The following is a 25,082-nucleotide window of genomic DNA, read 5'->3' as shown; positions in this document are numbered from 1 at the left end:
AGAGCATCCTACGGATCAGATTTTGCTATCGATATATTCGGATGGGCTTCTCCACAGTTATACTATCATCCTGAGAATACTTCTCAGAGTCAGAGTTTGAGTGAAAGATCTGAGATGTCTTACAATCCAGAGAGGATGCCTTATGGGATGAATATTCAAGAGTACATTACATCTTGGTTAGAGGATTGGATTGATGTTCCTCCAGATTATGCTAATGATCCAGATATCTATGAGCATCATAGACACTCGACGAAAAATTAGATGTTGAGCAGATCTTGAGATTAGTATATCATTCTTTGTGCTTTGTACTTTAAAAATTTAGATACATTTTAATGCATATTTATATATATATATATTAATTTTAGGATGATATAGTTGTAATACAATGTAAATAAATATATATTTAAAATTTTGGATCAAGAGTCCCTGTACCGCTACCGAACTCAAAAATTGAACCTAAATATGTCAATAATATGCAATATAATGTAATTTTGGGGTTGTATTTATCAATTAATAACTTAAATACTCAAAAATAATGAAACATTTTTTTTTTGTACTGGTACCGAACCATTATGTCGAAGCGTACTGTGTCGGTACGATATGGTATCGATATCGTGCTGTATCGATCTGCCACCGGTACGAAGTCCGGTATCGGTACAACAGTCCTTGGATTCTAGACATTTTGAGTAAGAAAATATTCTTTGGATGTTATCTCCATGAATTTCTACCTGCCCACCTATCCTTGCCTTTTTAGATTCTCCCAAACTATGTGCTACCAATACTGTGTCACCTAGGAATCTAATAAACTCATGTTTTGCTTGAATGTTTTCCATATATGGTGCATAATCCTTGGCAATATTTTTTGTACCTATCTTGGCTAGTACTGAGCATTATCATACTAAACTCGATAAGGTTTGGAATAATACAAGGGCTTGGTATGGTACTGTATTGACACATGGTATAGAACAAGATTCGCAGACTCAATATCAGAATCGATGCTGGTTGTCGGCTAGTATGGTACGGTACGGTACCGTATCAGACCGTACTGACAAAAAAAAAAATCCATCCAACGGCCAAAAAAAAAAGAAAGAAAATCAAGCCATTTTCTGAAAAATCAAACCGGTACCATATCAGACCAAACCGCTCGGTATCGGGTGGTTCGGGCCAATAACGTACCGAACTGATTGGTCCGACACCATACTGAACTGATCGGTTTGGTTTGATTCAAGCCATTTTCTGAAAAATCAACTTGAATTGAATCGATTCTCCGTCGGTATGGTACGGTACGGGGTGTATAGGTCGGTTTGGGCTGGTATGGAATACCATATTATAGAATATAGATGCTATCTTGCCTCTAGCAGTCTACCATGCTAAGCTGGCCAATATTTATCAGCTACTGTTGCCTAGATAGAAAATCCAAGGGGGGGGTGAATTGGGTTTTTTAAAATATAAAGAGTAATGTGCACAAAATTTAAACTGTGTAGCAGTGGGTAAGTGAGAGCAATGCAATATGAGCAAGATTTGAAGATGCAAAGCAAAGAATAGCCAAGGCACAAGCAAACACAAATTTTTTTTATAGTGGTTCGGCACTAGACCCAGCACCTACGTCCACTCAAGCTATTCTTGAGATTCCTCTATAATCTTCACTATATTATAGCTTGATTGTTTTTTTGGGCTCACAATCAAAATTCTGTTGATTTTCTTAGTGGAAATCAATCAAAACCACCTCACTAGCCACTCATAGGCTTAGACATTCAAGGCTTGGATGGATTCCAATCGAAACTTAAGTACAACAAGAAAAAAGATAAAACATTAAAGCATAATGGAAAAGCTCCTAATGAGCAAAGCTAAAAGTTGTTGATGCTCGTGTGAGATTTGTTGAGGAAGATTTTAAGTAAATGTTCTCTTCTTTAGAAAATCACTTGAAAACTTCAAGAATTTGGTGGTTGGAAAGTTGTAGCTCTCTTTTGAATGCACACTTAATGTTCTTTTGGGTTTTCTCTTCTCTTTCTCTATATTCTTCAATATGTTTGGTAGCCTTTAAAGTTTAAACCATCTTAAAATATTTAAAAAATCAATTTCTAGCCGTCAGAGACCAAAACTAGCCTTAGACCTGTTCTGCATAATTTGCAGAACTACTAGTCATTGGAGCTGTCAGTCATAGTCAAATCGATTTAGATCAAGCAGGAGTCGACTTAAGATGGATTGGGGTTGAGTCGATCTTCCGACTGAAAATTTAATTCTCTATCTTGTCTAAGAGAGTCCACAGGGATTGACTTGCAGACTGTGCCATTTGAAAATTGCATACTAGAGTCAACTTTTTGAAGCTTGGAGTCGGCTTGACTTTTTCAACTTGATTTCATACTGTGTGGCTTCCCAAATCTGCTTTCTTTGGTTTCTTTCCTTGGCATTCACATGAGTCTATTTGAGAATGATTTTAACTTCCTGAAACTTTCTCAACATTCAGTTCAACAACTCATTAGTATCAAAATTTATACTCAAATATTTTGTATTCATCAAAATCAATCCTTGGGTCAATAGCTACGTATATGGGGTTCAATGTTGACATTGAAAACCTTGATTCTAGGTACATTAAATAGCTATCATGCATACCCCCTTCGCTCAGCAGCTTGTGTTTTATCCTACTTTTGTGCTTTGTGCACTTGAACATTGATGATGATGATGTTGATTACTTCCTTGGCATCTTCAATTTTAACCTTTGCAATTGTTGGGGCTGGAGATTATTAGATCTAACTGAGTATCTTGTTACAGAGGGTATACCTCGAATTTGGCGGTTGTAACTAGCTACACAATGTTTCTTAAGTCTAATTCCATGATGAAGCTTGATGCTTAACTTTCTTCCATTGATGATGAGCGTCTATAGGTGTCACTCGATATCATCATCTTTTCCTTGAATGTTATATGCCAATTGATTACTCCTCTAGCAAATAGATCCAAATTAAGTTCGATTGTCACATTTTTGTCATCAGTAATTTCTTTGTGATTTTTTTCTTCACACCTTCAAGAAAATTTATTCTTACTCATATTTTGATTACAAATTCAATATTTTCTAATCTCTTGTATAGTGACAATTTTTTGTGTTAATGGAAGCTACTCCACTATGTATGTATCAATTTTGCTTTATCTCTCAATAGTCTAGATTCCATTCATACAAGTGCTGGATTCTTGAGTTTGAGAAGATTCAAGATTCATTTAATATTTGCAAAGTGCTACTTAAAAGGTGGATAACACTACATAATCCCTAAGGCTTGCCTCATCTGGATGGGATAAGATTTGTTTTCCAAGGTTTGGGCTGAGTTTAGAAACTTCTTGTTTTAAGTATTCACTTTTAAAAGTAGTGTAATGTTCAACAGTTTTCTTGATTCTGGGAGATCATTGCCAAAAGTTTACTTCAGGTGTAAATGTTTTGTACACTAAATTTTTGAATTGTGCATGTAATTTGTTGATCACCTGATACCTAACTCCTTTTAATTGGTGCAGGAATGCGATTATCTTAGAGCAATTGCCAGACCTCGTCTTCAGTTTTCCACCGTCGTAGATACCAAAACAGGGAAGGCAAGTTTACATATCTATTGACTAAAATATTTGCACTTGTTTATTTGATTTTTCTTTCTTATCCTAAAAGGACTGTGTCACCCTTTAATATTCTGTTTTGTGCTTTGCATATTTTTTCACTGCAAATATTCAAACTTCTTTGAATAACTAGGTCGAAGGAGGATTGCCAATGGATGTGTCTCTTTTGATCCTAGGTGAATATGTTGGGGTTTCATGCTTGACATTAGAATAAAGCCTTTATCATTTACAAATTCTGTTTGATCCTTTGGATTTGGCTTGATAGCAAACTAACCCTAGTTCTCAGCTTTTAAATGATGTGATTATTCTTTTGGTCTCAACTTGATTTGCATATATTTGACAAGTTTGCATATCCATTGAGCAAAATATTTGCACTCGTTTATTTGATTTTTCTCTCTTATCATAAAAGGATTGTATCACCCTTTAATATTCTGTTTTGTGCTTTGTATATTTTTTCACTGCAAATGATCAAACTGCTTTGAATAACTAGGTTGAAGTAGGATTGCCAATGGATGTGGCTCTCTCGATCCTAGGTGAATATGTAGGGGTTTCATGCTTGACATTTAGAATAAAGCCTTTATCATTTACAAATTCTGTGTGATCCTTTGGATTTGGCTTGATAGCAAACTAACAGTAGTTGTCAGTTTTTAATAATGTGATCATTCTTTTGGTCTAAACTTGATTGGCATATATTTGACAAGTTTGCATATCCATTGAGCAAAATATTTGCCCTTGTTTATTTGATTTTTCTCTCTTATCCTAAAAGGATTGTATCACCCTTTAATATTCTGTTTTGTGCATTGCATATTTTTTTGCTGCAAATGTTCAAACTGCTTTGAATAAGTAGGTCGAAGTAGGATTGCCAATAGATGTGGCTCTTTTTGATCCTAGGTGAATATGTAGGGTTTTCATGCTTGACATTTAGAATAAAGCCTTCATCATTTACAAATTCTGTTTGATCCTTTGGATTTGGCTTGATAGCATATTAACACTCGTTCTCAGTTTATAATAATGTGATCATTCTTTTGGTCTAAACTGGATTTGCATATATTTGACTAGTTTGCATATCCATTGAGCAAAATATTTGCACTCATTTATTTGATTTTTCTCGTCCTAAAAGTATGGCATCACCCTTTAATATTCTGCTTTGTGCTTTGCATATTTTTTCACTGCAAATGTTCAAACTGCTTGGAATAACTATGTCAAAGTAGGATTGCCAATGGATGTGGCTCTTTTGATCCTAGTTGAATATGTAGGGGTTTCATGCTTGACATTTAGAATAAAGCCTTTATCATTTACAAATTCTGTTCAATCCTTTGGATTTGGCTTGTTAGCAAACTAACACTAGTTCTCAGTTTTTTAATAATGTGATCATTCTTTTGGTCTAAACCTGATTTTCATATATTTGATGTTGTCGCTAATTTGGGTTTGAAGTTTGATGCATGAACTAAGATTCCTATCAAAACTGTTTAACCCTGATTTTGCTCTTGCTTTGTTGAATCAATTAATAGACATAATAACCAGCTTGACACATCTTACTTTTAATATCTGAAAACAAGTTCTTGCCTCTTTCTTTTTGTGGACAAGGCAATTAGCTATTCTTGGATATGTTCATAATTTCTAAGAATTGTCCTTGAAGGGCAATGTGAGCATTATTGGGAAGTGGTTCTATCTTGGGTTTTTTACAATAAAAGGCCCATGGGAAGGCTTTGCAGAGTGAGGTGAATGCATTGAGCAAAAATCTTAATGTAATTCTATATTATGCTTTTACAAGAGGCATACAAGTTAAACTTTAAACTGTTTGTTCACCCAATAGATACTTGGAAATTGTCTACAGTTTCAAGTGCTTTTGTATGATAAGTTCTTACTGTACACTTTGAGGCCTAGCACAATTATATCTAACCAAACAAGTTACTTAGTCTATTTGTTTCAAGATTGTCTGCAGAGCTTTGCAGAGTGAGGTGAATGCATTGAGCAAAAATCTTAATGTAATTCTATATTATGCTTTTACAAGAGGCATACAAGTTAAACTTTAAACTGTTTGTTCACCCAATAGATACTTGGAAATTGTCTACAGTTTCAAGTGCTTTTGTATGATAAGTTCTTACTGTACACTTTGAGGCCTAGCACAATTATATCTAACCAAACAAGTTACTTAGTCTATTTGTTTCAAGATTGTCTGCAGAGCTTGGATTTATGATGTAAGCAAGGTTTGCAATCTTAGTACTAGGGACAATATGGAACTGAGCCAAACACCAACACTCCCTTCACATATGCATTGGTTCGCTATTGGTTTATGTTTTATATCCCTTTTTATTTTTTTCACTTTTTAATTTTAAGACTTTTAATTTGATGGATCTTTGAATTATGATTTAATGGGTGTTTTAATATTACTTTATCTCATATTGGTCCCAAGAGATTGTATGATTGCTTAATGGATGCAATTGTATTAATTAAATATAGATTTGCAACTTGGTATGCTGATGCATAATCATTGTATGTCCCAGTTTTCGTTTTCTACATCTTTCTATGAGTTATTACTTGAACTCTTGCTTTGGACTTCTATCATCCTCCCCTTGCTTTCAATTCTATTTTTAATGTGAATAGATTAAATTTAGTAATTTAATTTGATGATTTTGAAATTTCTTACTTGAAGTTTCCAATTCAATAATGTATTAGGTTTAGTCTTAGGTTTCATGTCAATCATGAAATATCACATTTGTTGATTCCTAAAAAAAGTAAGAAAAACATATCTACCTCTTTCTTATAAAGAGAATGAATCTTTTTGTTGAAGGATCAGAAAAAGTGCGGTTTGAATCTACTATGGGAATGATTTGGAAGATCCAAAACTACAAATGTTTTTGCCTTCATTTCATAGACTTACATTGGCTATATTATCTAGATATATTGGTGGACATGACTCCCAATGGTCTGTCTTGCTCTTAGATTTATGGTTTACCTCTCTTTTTTCTGATTGTCGCTGCACGATTTATAATCAGCATCTATTAGAGGCATCGGTCTAACCAGATAGTCTTAGGGTTTTCTTAGGTTTTCATCTTGTTTATGCAACTGTTATTTCCATGAAGAGTTAAAATATTATGGAAGGATTCTAAGGTTCCTAAATGACAAAGGCTATGGTTAAAGTGCATTTTGTTCTTTGATATATCAATGTGTGAGATCTTTGAAAAAATAAGTGCCCTATAAGTCAATCACAAGGGTGATGTGATGGGACTTTTTTGTATCTTCTTCCAACTCATGTAATAATATTTGTTCTGATATTAATAAAATGAAGCCTTATGATTCATCATTTCAGTTGTATCTTTCTATGTTAAAGATTATGATGAACCCCAAAAGTTAGGGCAATGGTTTTAGGATACATGAATGGATCATGTCTGTGAGATTTAAAATCTTAATCTTAAATATTCCTGATCGTGGGAGTATTGAATCAGAGATCAATGTTCCGGATAGACCGGCATATCCTATGTATGCTCGATGGAGAGGGTGGCTGATCTCACAAGCCACTTGTGTGAGGATACTAATACGAGGATGTGGGTACTGATTAAGGAATGAGTTCACTGAATTGACTCGCTGATAGAGAACATCTTATAGAGCCTTATATGCATGTCAAAAGATGATTCTCTAAGTTGGAGTTGTACAAGTGATCCTTAGACCTGAGACCATCATGGAACCTTGTGCACATGAACCCATATTTTGGTTCATGCTCAATCATGGCATTAAGTGATGAACGGGGTGTTCTGGATATAGGGTGTGTATGGAGGTTGTGAGTAGGTCAACAAGGAATCGATCACTTCTAGTAAGAGGAGATGACATTCCTAGACATAGGGTGTGTTTGGAGGTTGTGAGTAGGTCAACAAGGAATCGATCATTTCTAGTAAGAAGAGATGACATTCTATGTATGCTCATCTTTAGATAACTTGAGAAGACTTTGGTCAAAGTAAAATGAAGATTAGATAGGGTTTCTAATGCTTCATTAGAGTTATCACTGATTGATGGAGAATCGATAAGAATATGTGTTTGAGTTTGACATAAATCTATAGTTATAAACATATTCGGGATGCAGGATGATAGAAGGATTGAATTGCATGAGAACTTACCATCGAAAGGTATATTTAGTATCTCCATCAAATTCCACATCTTCTGGATAGTCATGATACGTTGCTAGACGTCAATCTTGACTTGTAGGTTTAAATGAATTAATGATTTTAATTCATTCTTCAATGAGAAGGTTTTTTAATTGCTGAATTCGGGTCGATATAAATTGGACCTTAATCGATTAAGTACGGGTCTAATCAAATTTGGTCAAGATGCATCTGGACCTATTGCTGGCTAGATGTGGAGCCCAATAGGTCACACATATATGGGAATTGGTCAAAGAGTTGATTTGATGAGGTTGATTGGACCTCAAAGAGTTGATTTGATGAGGTTGATTGGACCAATTGATTCAATTGTTTAGCCGGTGAGCATGCTAGCACATATGGCTAACCCTAGCTCCTATTTTTGGATCGAATTTGGTTCGAACTTGATTTAATTTGTGAACCAAATTAATTGGACATTAATTTAGGTTAACCTCTGATGTGGGTAGCCATTAGCCTCTGATTCAAATATGACTGTATGGAAATGAAGGGTTTGACTTAACTAAAATATTATAGTTTGTTGTGCTATCCACATATAGATGTTTTAGAGACAGGTTATGTTGAGAGTTGTAAGGGAATGCAATTGAATAGGTTTTTCTATCTTTGAACTCACAGGCGTTTGTTGTGTTATCCACGAGACTTCTTTGAGGAATAAGAATCTTAACCCCACTATGAAATCAGTTTAGGATTTTCTCGTCTATCATTGAGAGGGTTATGGCATATGAAAAAATAGTGGGAGTAATAACTAGAATAAAAGATCTCATCTAGTTATATATGTTACCATGAGTGGTCTGCTTATAATATTGTTTTTAATTCATGTAGATTAAAACTCTGCATAATGGCTTCTTCACTCTCATTGCGTTGCATCCTTGATACAAATAAGCTAATTGGTCCCAATTATGTGGATTAGTTGAGGAACTTGCGCGTAGTGCTTGTGCAAGAGAAGTTATCCTATATTCTGGATACATCTTATCCTGGTCCGATCAGTGAAGATGCTTCAGAGAAGGCCACATATAAGATGTGGCGAAATGATAGCATGACTGTCAAATGCATAATGTTGGCCTTGATGAGTAATGAATTACAGAGGCAATATGAGGATATAGATTCATCATCCATATTGCTTAATTTAAAAGAGCTATATGGAGAACAGAGCCATACTGCTAGATATAACTTATCTAAGCAGTTGTTTCGGGCTCAGATGACTGAGGGAACTTCAGATCAAAACCATGTGCTGAAACTAATTGACTTGATCACTAGATTAGGTCAATTAGATTTTACAATGGATGCTAAACTCAGTCAGGATCTAATACTCCAGTCTCTCCCAGACTTCTTCCAGTTTGTGGTGAATTATCACATGAACAAACTAGATACATCCCTGCCAGAGCTACTGAATATGTTGAAAGTAGCTAAAAATCATATCAAAGGAGAGAAAGGTCCACTTCTTTTGGTGGACAAGAAAAGATATGGCAGGAAGGGTTCAAAGAAAGGAAAAAAATTGAACTCTAAAAGAAGCACCTTTAAGAAGAAGAAGGCAAAGAATGTCCCTGCAGACATGACCTATTATTACTGTGGCAAAATAAGATATTGGAAGAAGAACTGTAAGAGTTTTCTTACAAAGTTTAAGAAAAATGCAGGTATAGCACAGAAAGGTATGTACATGATACATACTGCATTTTCATTAAGTTCTTCAGTCAATAATTCATGGGTATTGGATACCGCATGTGGTTCTCATATCTGCAATTCTTTACAGGGACTACAGAGAATCAAAGGGTTGAAGAAAGATGAGTTTAAGCTCTTCGATGCAAGCGGAGAATCCATCTTTGCTGAAGCTGTGGGGACTTACCTATTAAAGTTACCGTCGGGAAGAACTTTAGAATTAGAAGAATATTACTATATGCCTAAGATCATTAGAAATGTCATATTTGTACCTCTTTTGCTACATGATGGATATGAAATAAAATTTATGGGCAATGGTTGCTCCATATTTCGTTCTAATGAATTCTTTGGCAATGGGTATTTTGATAATGGTTTTCTAATTTTATTACTTAATGAAAATATTTTTCATATCGATGGAAATATGAAAAGGAAGAGAGAAGATATAAATATGTCATTTTTTTGGCATTGCTACCTTGGTCATATTAGTGAGTCAAGGATAAATAAGTTGTATAAAGAGAAATTCTTTGAATCGTATGATTATGAATCATATGAGATTTGTGAATCTTGTCTCATGGGAAAAATGACTTAGTCTTCATTTTTTGGACATGGAGAAAGGGCAAATGCGTTATTAGCCTTAGTATATTCTGATGTATGTGGGCCCATGACAACTCAAGTCAGAGGTAGATATTCCTATTTCATTACATTTACAGATGATGTATCAAGATATGGATATGTGTATCTTATGAAACACAAATCTGAGGCTTTTGATACGTTCAAAGAATATCAAAAGATGGTCGAAAATTAAGCTGCTAGAAGTATTAAAGTCTTTCGATATGATCGAATTGGTGAATACTTATCCAGTGAATTTTTTGATCATCTTAAAGAAAAAAATATTCTCTCTGAATGGACACCTCCTTATACACCACAGTTAAATGGTGTAGCACAAAGGAGGAGGTACGGTCCATGATGTGTTATACTGATCTTCCAATATCTTTTTGGAGATATGTCCTAGAAATAGCCGTATATATTCTTATTAGATTGCCTTCAAAGTTTGTTCTTAGCACTCCATATAAATTATGGAATGAAAGGAAGCTTAATCTTAAACATTTTAAGACTGTTCTGCTTATGTCAGAAATATTTTTGGACAAAAACTAAGTGCGAGATCAGACAAATATATATTTGTAGGATATCTTAAGAAAATTAAAGGATATTATTTCTACCATCTTACTGAACGAAAGGTAATTGTTAGTAGGCATGCCATATTTTTGGAGAAGGAATTCTTCCAAGGAGGTAATGGGAGGAATATTGAATTTGAGGAAGTTCAAGACCTACAAAATGTTCCAGAATTATCTATTGAAAGTTCTCACCCAGAAATACCTAGTAAAATGGTATATCCACAATATACACCTCTCCGAAGGTCAGATAGAGTGCATCATGCACCTTTAAGATATGGTTTCATCATAGGGAATGATAATGAGACTAATATCATTCAAGATGATGATTCATTGACTTATTCGGAAGTCGTCATGAGTAAGGACTCTGACAAGTGGCTAGATGCCATAAAATCAGAAATGACTCAATGTACTCCAATCAAGTGTGGACATTAATTGATGCATCTGAGGATGTAACCCCAATAGGATGCAAATGGATCTTCAAAAAAAAGATTGGAGCAGATGGTCAAATTGAAACCTACAAAGCTAGGTTAGTGGCAAAAGATTTTCGATAAAAATAAAAAATTGATTATGATGAAACCTTCTCGTCAGTGACTATGCTGAAGTCTATACGGATTTTACTTGTTATAGCGGTATACTATGATTATGAAATCTGATAAATGGATGTCAAGATCGTCTTCTTTAATGGTAATCTTGAGGAAAAGGTCTATATGATTCAATCAGAAGGTTTTGTCTCCAGAGGGAGGCCAAATCATGTATGTAAGCTTAAAAGATTCATTTATGGATTCAAGCACGCATCGGAGAGTTGGAACATCCGATTTGATACGATAGTTAAGGAGTTTGGCTTCATAAAAAATATGGATGAACCATGTGTATATAAGAAGGGTAGTGGAAGTGCTATAGTTTTCTTGGTATTGGATATCGATGACATACTACTTATTGAGAATGATATCCTAATACTTCAGTCAGTCAAAACTTGGTTATCAAACAAGTTTTTCATGAAAAATTTGGGTGAAGCATCCTATATACTAGGTATAAAGATCTATAGAGATATATCTAATAGGATGCTAGGTTTGTCCCAATCTAGGACATAGACTTGGTGTTGAAAAGATTCAACATGGAGGAAAGTAAAAGAGGTTACTTGCCCATAAGTCAAAGTTTACATTTTTCTAAGAAGATGTCTCCTAAGACACCAGAAGAAAGAGAAAGAATGAATTCTATCTTTTATACTTGGCAGTGGGATCTATTATGTATGCCATGCTATGTACCAGACCTGATATGGCTTATATATTAAGCATAGCAGGTATCAGACTGATCCAGGAGTGGATCATTGGGAAGCTGTGAAAAACATTCTTAAGTATCTAAGAAGAACTAAAGGTATTTTTCTAATATATGAAGGATTAGAGTTGAAACTAGAAGGTTATACTGATTCTAATTTTCAATTAGATTCAGATGATAGCAAGTTAATATCAGGATATGTGTTCACCTTAAATGGTGGAGCAGTGAGTTGGAAAAGTTCAAAACAGTAGACTGTAGCTAACTCAACTACAGAGGCAGAATACATTGCTGCTAGTGAGCTGTCAAGAAAGCTGTCTGGATGAAGAAATTCATCTCTGATTTGGATGTGGTTCTTGAGATAGAACGACCAGTGTCACTCTATTGTGATAACACTGATGCAGTCATCAAGCTAAAGAACAAGATCTCATCATAATAGATCAAAACACATCCTCAAATGTTTTCACTTTATTCGAGAGATTGTCGAAAGACAAGATGTTGTATTAGAACGAGTTGAAACTATGAACAATATGGCAGACCCATTCACTAAAATCTTACCACTAACTGTTTGATCGCCATCTTAATTGTATGGGTTTGAGATATGAAAGTGATTGATTTTAGTGCAAGTGGGAGATTGAAAGAATAAGTGCCCTATAAGCCAATCACAAGGGTGATGTGATGGGACTTTTCTGTATCTTCTTCCAACTCATGTAATGACATTTGTTCTGATATTAACAAAATGAGGCATATGATTCATCATTTCAGTTGCATTTTTTTATGTTAAAGATTATAATGAACCTCAGAGATTAGGGCAATGATTTTAGGGGACATGAATGGGTCATGCCTATGAGACCTAAGATCTTAAAAATCTTAATCTTAAACATTCCTGATCGTGGGAGCATTGAGTCGGAAATCAATATTCCGAATAGACTGGCACATCCTATATATGCTTGATGGAGAGAGTGGCTGATCTCACAAGCCACTTGTGTGGGGATACTAATACAAAGATTTTTGTGGGTGCATATTAAGAAATGAGTTCATTGAATTGACTTGTCGACAGAGAACATCTTATAGAGTCTTATATGCATGTTAAAAGATGGTTCTCTAAGTGGGAGTTGTGCAAGTGATCCTTAGACCTAAGACCACTATAGAACCTTGTGCACATGAATCTATATTTTGGTTCATACTTAATCATGGCATTAAGTTATGAACGGGGTGTTTTGGATATGGAGTGTGTATGGAGGTTGTGAGTAGATCAACATGGGATCGATCACTCCTAGTAAGAGGAGATGATATCCTATGTATTCTCATCTCTAGATAACTCGAGAAGACTTTAGCCAAAGTAGAATGAAGATTACATAGGGTTTCTAATGCTTCATTAGAATTATCATTGATTGATGGAGAATCGACAAGAATATGTATTTGAATTTGATATAAATTCATACTCATAAACATATTCAGGATGCAGGATAATCGAAGGATTGAATTGCACGGGAATTTGTCATTGAATGGTATATTTGGTATTTCCATCAAATTTCAGATCTACTGGGTAGTCATGATACGTTGCTAGACATCAATCTTGACTTGTGGTTTAAATAAATTAATGATTTTAATTCATTCTTCAATTAGAAGGTTTTCTAATTGCTGAATTCGGATCGGCATGAATTGGATCTTAATCGGTTAAGAGCAGGTCTAATTAAATTAAGTCAAGATGCATCCAGACCTATTGCTGGCTAGATGTGGAGCCCAATGAATCACACACATAAGAAAATTGGTCAAAGAGTTGATTTGATAAGGTTGATTGGAGCAATTGATCTAATTGGTTAGTCGATGAGTATGCTAGCACATGTGGCTAATCCTAACTTCTACTTTTGGATCAAATTCGATTCGAACCTGATTTAATTTGTGAACCAAATTAATTGGACATTAATTTGAGTTAACCTCTGATGTGGGCAGCTATTAGATGGCGCCACATGGCCCCTTTTGGTGTTGATATGATAGAGTCCAAAGGGCAATGGACTCTATTTCAGGATTGGCGCACAATTTGTTGGGCATAGCTTTATCTTGGCATGGAGGGTTCTACAGAGTCCTTTTGGATTGGGTTTAAGACCTATGTGGAAGCTAATCCTGCCCTCTATCAGCGTAGCACAGGTTTTAAAGGATGTGGTGGCTTGATATGTTGTGGAAGCGGAGACAAAATCAGCACGGGAGTTTTATTTTTCACGCGAAGAGGTGCGATAAGTGTCCTTCTACTTTAAGGCAGAAGGAGGCACTTATCAAAGGGGTCTCTAGTGTTGATTTAAATCAGATAAGGCTTTCCTACCACGTGGCAAAATCTGAGAAATGTTTGATTTAAGTTGGGATGCCAATTGCATCTCTCCGGTGGTGCGCACGTGGGAAAGACTGCGAACGGACGTTTCATCTCGAAGCGACCTTATCATGTAAGTCTCTTAATTTTTCTGATATGCCTTTTTTTGGGTGGTTGGGATGAGCGTAGGGTTGCTTCTGGCGCTCCTTTAACTATAAAAAAGGGGCGGCAGATGGGAGGAAGTCATCTGAAGAAATCAGCCTATCTTGTTTTGTTAAGACAAAACTTCTCTCCCTCTCTTCCTACATTCTTAGCTTTTTAGTGTCGTTGCATTTGTCATTCTCTGTGGATTTGGAAACTGATCATTAAGGGTTGAAGTCTCCATGGGATGGGGGCTGTCCTGGCTGCCCCATCCCATTCCTTTGATATTACGGTGAGTAGAACCCTGAAGTCCACATCCGTTCATCATCTTGTACATCCTGCCTTCATCTCCATCACAACATGCATTAATAAAACTATCTTAACTAGGATATGCCTTCATATGAGGATGAGGGAGGAAAGCCTTGGTTGGTCACCCTTTGGCTTGGCTTCAATCAGGTGCAAGTTGGAAGCCTTTGATTGGTCGTGGGGGTTCAATTCAGCCCTCTATTCTTCTTCAATTGGTCATCGGGAGGGAGGAGGGAGGAAGGCTATGCTGCTTCGGTTCAGCCACTCCTTTTGTTTTTTTTTTTTTTTGGATTAATATGATGGCAGTTGGCTTGACTCTCGAGTAATAGGGAAGCGGAAGGCTTCTTCACTTTGGTTCAGCGCACCTTTTTTTTTCTTTGGATTAATACGATGGCTTGGACTCTAGAGTATTAGGGGAGGAGGGAGAAAGGCTTCATTACTTCTGTTCAACCCCATCTATTTTTTTGGCTAATACGGTGGCTCAGGTGCTTGGTCCTCTAGAGTTCCCCTCTTTCTATCTCTCTTTAAGTAATGAGTGAGGGTGTGTAGTTACTGATTAGAAGGATTCAAAAATAGGTGAAATTTGAAAATAATAATAAATGGGGAGGATATTTTTTGGGTTTTAATCAAGGTTTTACGTCACAACAGGATAGGGGATGTCTTAGCCATCTCGTCCTGTTTCTATGAGAAAATGAGACTGGGACGGGTTCGGGACTACGAAACCCATCCATGCCACATTGAGAGAGAAGAAAGAGGAAAGGAGGAAAGATAAAAGGAAAAAATGAAAGAAAAGAAGAAAAATGAAAAAAAGATAGGAAGGGAGAAGGAAAGAAAAGAAAAAAGAAGGGAAAGAAAGGTAGAAGGAAAAGAAGCAAAGAAAGGAAAAAGAAAAAAATGGGAAAGATAGAAAGAAAGGAAAGAAGAAGGGGAGAGAGATGCAAGATATCTATCGGATTGCATGACCGAGACTCTTGCTGAGATGGGACTAGATAGTGAGGTGTCCTGTTCCATAGAAAAATCGGGACACCTTTGCCCCATGTGATTTAAAACTTTGGTTCTAATGATGGCCTGATGACATGTGGGCAGATTATGATCTAGTGGCAACCATTGAACCAAAGCAAGAGGAGAGTTGAGAAAGGCTACAATACTTACCAAACAAGTAAGGTTACAATAATGAGGATTTATGACCTCCATGCAGTTACCATTGTGAAATGGCTACGAGCTCTTGGCTAAGCCTTAGTTGGGGTCATTACTATCATTTTTTAAATTTCTGTGGTCCCACTTCTACTTCCTTTGAGGCCATTTGGATACGTTACGAGCATCGTCTGGTCACCTGGTTCAGTGGTGATTGAGGCAATTCCTCTCTTTCTTTTTTAAGTAATATGGTCTCAGTCCCACTTCTTTTAAGACCATTTGTATGGGTCATGGCACCATTATCTAGTTGCGTAGCTCAATGGTGATTGAGGCCATTTGATTTTCTCCTTTGTGGAACTACTATGATGACATAACATTTGTACTCATCCAAATTCCTTCCCATTTTTAATTAATATAGGTCCCAATTACTCTTTTTGAGGCCAATTGGCAGGTCACGAACATCATCTGGATGATTTTTTATTTTTATTTAATATGGATTTCATTCCTCATGCTATTTGAGGGTTATGATGGGTCATAACTCATGAGCATCATCATTGCGTTGGGTTCTCTATTTTTTTTTTTAATTAATGTGAATCTTGCCCTTAAGATTCTTATTGTTAGGGAAATAAATAACAAAGTCGGGGATGCTTGATGAAGTTTAAGTGGAACCTAGTCCCATTTGTTTTCTATTGATTCATTGTAAGCATCAACCCATCCCTGCTAGCCAAAATAAGAAAAGAAAGAGAGAACAAAGAAAGAGAGGAAGGGAGAGAAAGGGAAGGAGAGTTGCTCCTATGGTCACTATGTTCTACACCAGGAAGCTCTTAGTAAGTCTTTGTTTCTTTTTTTAATCATTAATTTAGTTTAGTAAAATGCAAAGTTTTAAATCTCGTGGGATGGAAGTGTCTTAGTATCCTATGGAATGGGCCATCCCATTATCCTGTCCCATCCCGACGGTTGTCCCAATCATGCATCATAATAGATATCTTCTGTCTTTCTTTCTTTTTTCTTTATTTTTTCTTTATTTTTCTTCTATCTTCCTTTCTTTTCTCTCTTTTTCCTTCTTTTTCTTATCTCTTCATTCTTTTTTTTCCATTTCTTCTTTCACTTTCATTACTTTCTTCTTTCTTTCTTTCTTTCATTTTTCATCTTCCGTCCTCTTACTTTTTCCCTTTCATCTTCCTTGGCAATTTTACCTAAATAATACTAATTTTAAAAAAAATTATGAAAATAATGCTCTTTCCAAAATTTTATCAAAATACTGTCCAAAACAAAGTTGCCTTATGATAGGATGACCTTATATGCGACTCACCACCATTCACGCTATATGAAAGGTGGAGTTAGCAACTAGTAAGTCATCTTAAAATAGAGCGAATTTATAAATCGCCCTATCGTAGAGCGACTTATAGAATCGCCCTATGATAAAGCAACTTTATGCTTTTTCCAACCACAAGCCCCTACGATCCAACCAGCACATAGAATCGCCCTGCTTTTCTTATCCCGTGGAGGAGTCCCCATGCCTTTGGACTATTAAGGGAAGATGCCGAGGCCTCCTTGATCGAGACAGGGAGGGCGAGAGAAGGACAAGAGGAGGGGGAGCAGAGGAGTGGGGAAGGCGACAGGGATGATTGGATCGTGGCGGTTTGTGGTTAGAAAAAGTACAAAATCGCTCTATCATAGGGCGATTCTATCAATCGCTCTACGATAGAACGATTTATAGAGTCACTCTATTTTAGGATGACTTACTAGTTGCTGACTCCACCTTCCATATGGCATGAATTGTGATGAGTCAGTACATAAAGTCATTCTATTATAGGACGACTTTGTTTTGGACAGTATTTTAATAAATATTTTGGAAAGAGTATTATTTTCATATTTTTTTAAAATTAGCATTATTTAGGCAAAATAGTCCATCTTCCTTCTTTTTCTTCTCCCTGCATGGATGGGTTTTGGAGTCTTGACCCTGTCCTTATCTTGTTTTCTCATAAGAATGGGATGGGATAGCTGAGACGGCCCCCATCTTATTAGGATGTAAAATCTTGATAAACTATGGATAATTATGAAAATTTATCCTATATAAAATTGCAATATATTATAAGATCATGATCAAACTACTATAATTTTTATTTTTCAATGCTTATTTTGCTTTTCTAAGATTATCAAATTTTGAAAAATAGAAAAAATATGTTGACCATAGGAAAGGGTGTAACAAGTGTAAGCAACTTAAACCTAAATTTTAGATAGTTATCATGAATTTTAATAATTATATGATATAATAAAGTTAAATTATAATTATTAAATAGATAATTGATGAATTTGGAAAATTAATGGCAGTGAACATAAAAAAAATTGATGAAAACTAAGATACATGCCCAAGTAATTTAGATGCATGAAATGAATGCTTTTCAGAATTAGTTATTTTTAAATTAATTTTTTATTGAAAAATATTCGAAGTTAGAAAAAAATCATAGGAAATGTACAAGAGGGTGGAACAAGTGTGGTCAACTTAAATCTAATTTCTAGTGTATCAGAAATTTCTATAATTACTGAAAATAATAAAGTTTAATTGTAATTATTAATAAGATAATTGATTAAAAGTTAGAAAATTAATGAACATGATGAATGCAAACTTGAGAAAAGCCTAAGATACATCTTGAAGCTATTTAGATGTGTGAATGGTTATTTTGAGTATTTTAGTATTTTTTGAATTAATATTTTAATGAAAATATTTGGAAACTAGGAAAAGGTTAAGTGTAGAAAAGGATGGAAAGAGTGTAGGAACTTGCATCCAATTTCTAGGTACTGATCATAAATTTTAATTAATATATTGAAATAATAAAATTAAATTATAATTGTTAATTAGATAAATTATTAGAATTTGGAAAATTAACAAATGTAATGAACATAAAGTTGAGGAAAATTAAGGTATATCCCTAGTCTATTTAGATGCTTGAAAGATTATTATTCAAAATTTTAGTAACTTTTAAGTTAACAATTTAATGAAAATATTTAGAACTTAAAAAAGGCTGTATTGATAGCAATGTTTTGAAAATCGGACCAGAAAGTGGCTTGGTGCCTTGGTTGGTTCATCGGTCAATCCGGTTTGACCAACCGGTTGAACTAGTGGCGTTAGCATGTTGTCATGTCGACATCATAAATTTTTTTATTTTGACAAAAGTGAAAATACAAAATAATCAGAAAAAAAAGAAAAAATTCTAAAACAACAGAGAAGGGTATTTCATCTTTTTGATTTTCAATTCTTTTTGGGCCTTACCAGATCGCTCTCATAAATGAGTTGATAACAAATCGGAGAAAGGCTTCACAATGCACAATTTCCTTTCTCAATCATCAAAGACTTACACTTCCATCACCATGACCCACTTCTCCACCAAAAATAATGAAAAACTCCTTTTATCAAATTAAAGATTGGGAGAGGTAGAGAAACAAATTTCATAAAGGAAATTGTAGGAGGGGGCATTACCTTTCCATGTTGGCATAGCAAACATTCTTTTCTTGGATCCTATTGTCTTGTAGTGAATTCTAGATGAGAAAGGAATCAAGAGATGAATCGAAGCCCAATTGGAATTTAGAGGGAGAGAGGCTTACAGTGATGGGGCGAGGAGAAGATTTGGTGAAGAAGGGTGGCCACAAGGCAAGCAATGAGGGCTAGAGGAGGGCGAGGTGGAGATCCTGCCATGGGTTTTGCAAAAGAACAAGATTTTGTTGAACTTGGAACAAGATCTAGTGATGGAACCATGAAGATAATCAAGAAAACACGATCCGTCGGCAAAAGAAGAAGAAAATGGTACAAATTCAAAAGCATTCAGAAGGGAAACATCATTGCTTTGTTCCATCAATTGTGAAGTCTTGAAGATCCCATCCTTCGGGGTGATGTTAAGAGAAGCTGGGAAGAGAAGGATTTGGGGGGACCGATGGGCTTGAAGGAGGGAAAGGAAAAGAGACATGGGGAGATTCGCTGGAGGGAAGCAAAGAGGAATCTTTGACAATGACGACCATCACTCTCTGGATGCTAGATGAGAAATGGCTTAAAACCTCGCTTTGGCAATTAGGCTTGGACTTGCTGGCTCAATTGATCCATTCGATTTTGCTGGTTTTTACTCATTTTTATTCTACTTCTGAATTTTTGAAAAATTCAGATCGGAGATTTGTCCCATCACTGATCAAATCGCTCACATCGACTGATCCAATTTGAGTTTCAAAATGTGATTGAATGTAAAAAGGGGTGGAAAGAGTGGAGATAACTTCAGTCCAATTGCTAAGTGCTCATCATGAATTTTAATAATTATGTGAAATAATAAAATTGAATTAATTATTAAATAGATAATTGATTAAAATTATGAAACTCAATGAATATAATGAAAGTAAAATTGAACTGGCACCAGATGGTGTATCAGTCAATGCTCGATATGGTATGGTGTCGGTTCGATATTGTATTGAGTGTCGGTATGCGTGGTGTGCTAGTCAAACCGACATGTCCAATTTTTTTTTATTTTTTGTTTAAGATATTTAATCAATTTTTTATTATTTTTTGAATGATTTTAAGTTCAAATTCTTGTTTCTTGATCTTATTTGATACTTGTATCACTTCGGTACATCCACGATTAAGTGTGTGATGCGGATCTGAATCTAACATATAATAAGAATAATTTTAAAAGACTAGATATTATTGAATCCTAAAATACTCAAATCAATTAAGGCATAAAAAATAAATGATCAATACATATCGAGATTTAGAATCTCGTCGAGCATTGATGTTCATAAATATATAGATTATTTTCATAATCTGGTGGAACATCAGGCTATCCTTTTAATCATGCAACGTTGTAATCCTCTGCGCTCATCCAATAAGGTATGCATGCTTGATCGTAACTTATTCCAGATCTATTGCTAAAGCTCTAGCTCTGAGAGATGTCTTCGGACTGATAGTACGGTTGTGGAGGGGTCCATCTGTATGTATTGACAGCAAAATTCAATTTGTAAGATGCTCTGGACTGTATAGGATAGTAGCTATTGGAAGACGATGCCTCAGATACACCATATCCATATTCATATGGATCATAAGCTTTCTGTGAATATGGATAAGAGGATCCCGAATATGATTGAGAACCTAATACGTCCATGGATCCAACTCCACATGTGAGGTCATCTACAGTTGCATGATATCCTGAATGACCTCAAGGGGCACGTCGTCTATATGAAATCTTATCCTCAAGCTTTATCAGCTCGTGCCCCTTGATCTTTATGCTGTATGGCATGCGTAAATCAGGACTTACCAGTGAATCGAAGACTACCTTACGACTGTCTCATAAATAGTGGTCTCCTATCATTCACTCCCTCAATGACTACTAGATCCATGACCATCAGGAGAACAACCATCATTGCTTGCATGGTCTCTGAATCTGAGTGAACTGGATCAATTGACTGCTCCACCCTCTCCATCATGGCTGGTACTGTCTTTCCTTTTCCTTTGTTCTGTGTTGAGTTGTCTGCCTTATCATGCCTTGCGAGGAAGTCTGCTGTGGTTGATCAATTGGAAGTTTGCATGAAATATTATTGGTTGCCCATTGCTTAGCATCCACCCCAACCTCACTAGCTACGAAACTGGCTGATTGTGGAGGTGATCCTGGTTCATCAAGCTACGGTTCTTGCTGCTGACCCATAATCCATCCGATCATCGGATTCTTATTATTAACAAAATCATTCATAGTCGAATCTGAGTATTTCAACTCAACTTTTTCTTGAATACATTTTAGCCTCAACCTCAGATTGTAATGAACATATACAAGGTCGTTGAGGCCTTTCTGCATCAAATTGTTTCTCTACTTGTTGTGGATAAGGGCGAAGGTCGATCAATTACACTCACAGCCACTCGAGGAGATTGTCTGGGAGAGGATCTAGATGGCAAGTTGCTTTAGAGTAGGCACTGTCAATCCAAAATAGACCCATCATTCAGCTGCAAAACTATTAAGATTGAATAAAATTAAAAATAAAATTATATCATAGTAGACTTATTAGTAGCTACATAATGTCAAATAAGAATTGTCCTTCATATATAATCTATCTGGATTTAATTTTTTTTTGCTTTTGATTGGCAGATTTGTTGCAAAGCTATCAATATCCCCCTAAACATTTTCGTCTGTAAAAAGTATATTTGTTGTAATGTATTACTGGTTGAAGATACAACTAAGTTAGCAAAAAGTAACTTCTTGATGCACATGCTGATATTTTTGGATCGAGCTCCATCTTGTCTATCATATTTTGTAAAGACGTCAGAAGCTCATCATCCATGTCTATCCCACGTACTACGTATTTGAACTTCGGATTCAGATAGTAAGCTGTAGATAAATTTTAAAATTGGTTAAGCATATTTGTATAAATACTAGCGCAATCAAATTTTCACAATGTTTTTGATTTGTTGCTTATTTGCTAGATGTAAGTCTCTATCCATCTGATAGTCTCATCAATGCTCAGTGATTTGGATGTGATCATGGGCATGTTTCGGATTTGTCGACCTATTTTGATCATTTGCCTTCTCCATCATGTGATACAAAAAGCCCATCTGGAGATATTTTTCATTGTTCACTGCCCAAAAGTACTTCATATAAACGCTTGATAGCCTTCACTATATACTCAACCCCTTGTTAGAATGTCTGCTCGTTACTAAGTTCTCCATATTGCTCCTCTCAGTGGCTATCCTGGCATATCTACTTTCTCACCACTTGGGACTGACAAACATCTGATGTAGCTATACTTTTTTGTCAATCAGACTATCAAATGCTATATAATTCGTAGTGAACCATATGACACTTGGTCTTAATATGTCTCTCCTGCATACCGCCGCATCAATGATGGGATCCATGTGTGCTTGTAAATGAATATAGTAATCGTCTGCGCTGAGTTCACTATCTTCTACATCCTACTAGGCTTTTCAATGTCCATCAACATTAGATCGATATAATGTACAACATATAGTGTCTAGAATATATGTGGTTGCCGCTGCATCAGAATCTCTCTTGCGGCTCCTATACTGTGGCCCATTGTTGATAATAATTTGCATGATATTTTGCTTTCTGATTTGATCGATCACCTCTATCAATCTCAGGATATATACGGCATCGTGCATCTGATCTGAAACATCAATGGACTTCTGAAAAATATTTTTCCATCACAATGTCAGAAAGTTGATGATGCTCTGCCTAGTAGGACCAATCCAACCTCTCACACACCGTAAGTCCATACATCGGCCAATTACTCTGATATGATGCAATACACTTTTGTAGTTCCTCATTGTTATCAAGGAGCTCATCATAGATGTCTTTAGGTCTTGGAGGATCTACACTTGGACTGGCAGCTTATATAGATATAATGGCAAAACGATGATATGTGTTGCCTGTTGCATGCGTTGGGATGTGGCTGAAGTGAAACTTGGATGCAATAGCTCGTCATATATCCTTTTTATCCTTCTTCAACATAGCATCAATCTTTTGTTGCTTGGAATCCCTGCTGGAGGTGTATGGATCTAAGTCATAGATAGTGGCTCCAGCTGGAATCTTTTTGGAGGACTTTCTTCTATTGCCAAAAGCTCTCAATATAGAAGCAATATGACTTATGCCTCTACTAATGGTCTCTCTAACTGTGGAGGTCCTAGACTCTGACTTTGCTGCAATGCTCATAGAGTCCGATGCTGACTCAAAAACTGGCGGTCCAAACTGAATCCTATCTTAGCCAACTCCTCAAGCTGCCATTGATCTTCCAAGCTCGCATTAATGGCTGTCTGAATCTGTGCCTCATCATTTAGGGCAGATGCTTCCTTTGACTTTTTAGAGATAGAAAGGTGGTTGCATGGCTGAACGGTCTATCTCGGCCTTTTTCTTTGAAGTCCTCTTATTTGCTGCTTTGAAATTAATGAAGTGCTTCATTGGTTGATGGACTTCTTGTGGGCACTTTCAGCACATAGCTATATTGGGATAACTGCTAGTCAAGTGTAGCTTCAACCTAATTATCTCTCCTTCTTTGAACTGTATTGCATCAATTGCATTTTCAATGGTGCTGATTCGGGAGTATCTATCCATGGTCCTAACCACTGTCATGCTCCGACTCTTTCTTCTTTCTTGATAGATCCATTTCTGAAGGTTGAACAATCATAATAGTTCAATAATTATGAAAAAATAGTAAAATTTTGTTCAATTTTTTAATTAATTTGATTTTTTAAATATTTTTAAAATAAAAATATTAAAAAATAAAAATTATGAAAAATAAATTTGGTCTTAGATTCATGTAGAATCCTGCCATAGATGCTACATATATTTTTCTAAGATAGTGGGCAAGCATGAAATGTTACTTATTTTTTAATTTCATTCAAATTTAGGTTAAGGCCTCTATGCATAGGATGCATCAAAATTTTGATAAACAGACATCAAATTTATGTCGAAAGTAGCTTGCAAATCTTTAAACAATATTTTGATTTAATAGTTAATTTTTGCTTGTTGTTTGCACTGTAGGTAGGGAAAGAAAAAATTTCGACGGTGAAAGAGGAAGAGATGTCAGATTTCGATGGTGAAAGAGGAAAAGAAGTCTCTGACTTTTCTTCCTTAACTTTGATTGAAATCCGCCGCCAACTAACATAATACTGTAGCATCCACTAAAAAATAAAAAAAAAGTAGAATAGGGCCGAACTAGTCGATTCGACCCCGACCATATCGAACTAGGTGGTTCAGACTGGTTTGGGCCAGGTCAGGCCCTGTTTCATGCTAGTTTGGCTCGGTGCGAGTCGAACTAGGTGGTTCGGTCTGGTTCAGCAAATCATGCTACACACTATGAGATACATGAACCATATTTGCATAAGCAAGTTAAGGATATTAAAGCCTAGATTGATGGTTATAACAGGGATTAGAGACTTATTGGGTGACATTGATGTGTGATGGTTGGTTTGGACCTACTAGGAGGAGCATCATCAACTTCCTAGTTTATTACGATAGCATGACCATCTTCCACACTTTAGTGGATGTTTTGGATAAAATACATGACTCTTATTATATCTTGGGCTTGATGAGGGATGTAATTGATGAAATTGCTGAGTACCTCATCCAAGTGGTCATAGGCAACGGGGCAAACTATATGAAAGTAGGGAAGGATGTCATGCTTGAGAAGCGACACCTATACTAGACACCTTGTGAAGCATATTGTATAGATTTGATGATGAAGAGTACTGGGCAGCTGCCAAAGGTAAAATCAATAGTAGCAAGTGGGCAGGCAATATTGAGATGTATCTACAATCTACAATCGTATATGGGTGCTTGCCCTGATGAGGAAACATGCATA

The 25,082-nt window shown here is 35.8% G+C and overlaps 1 protein-coding gene across 1 annotated transcript in view; it reads left to right on the top strand.

The window, feature by feature from the left end:
- Window positions 1–25,082, top strand: part of LOC105035164 (prolyl 4-hydroxylase 1) — a 112,933-nt gene that overhangs the window by 46,004 nt on the left and 41,847 nt on the right. Inside the window, exon 5 of the mRNA XM_010910612.4 lies at window positions 3,502–3,576. Coding sequence (XP_010908914.1) covers window positions 3,502–3,576 — 75 coding nt within the window. The remainder of the gene's footprint in view (window positions 1–3,501; window positions 3,577–25,082) is intronic.

The sequence above is a fragment of the Elaeis guineensis genome, chromosome 9 (genome assembly GCF_000442705.2).
Source record: "Elaeis guineensis isolate ETL-2024a chromosome 9, EG11, whole genome shotgun sequence".
Lineage (NCBI taxonomy): Eukaryota > Viridiplantae > Streptophyta > Magnoliopsida > Arecales > Arecaceae > Elaeis > Elaeis guineensis.
Note: the sequence above shows the minus strand (reverse complement) of the source record. Positions and strands in the feature narration are given on the sequence as shown.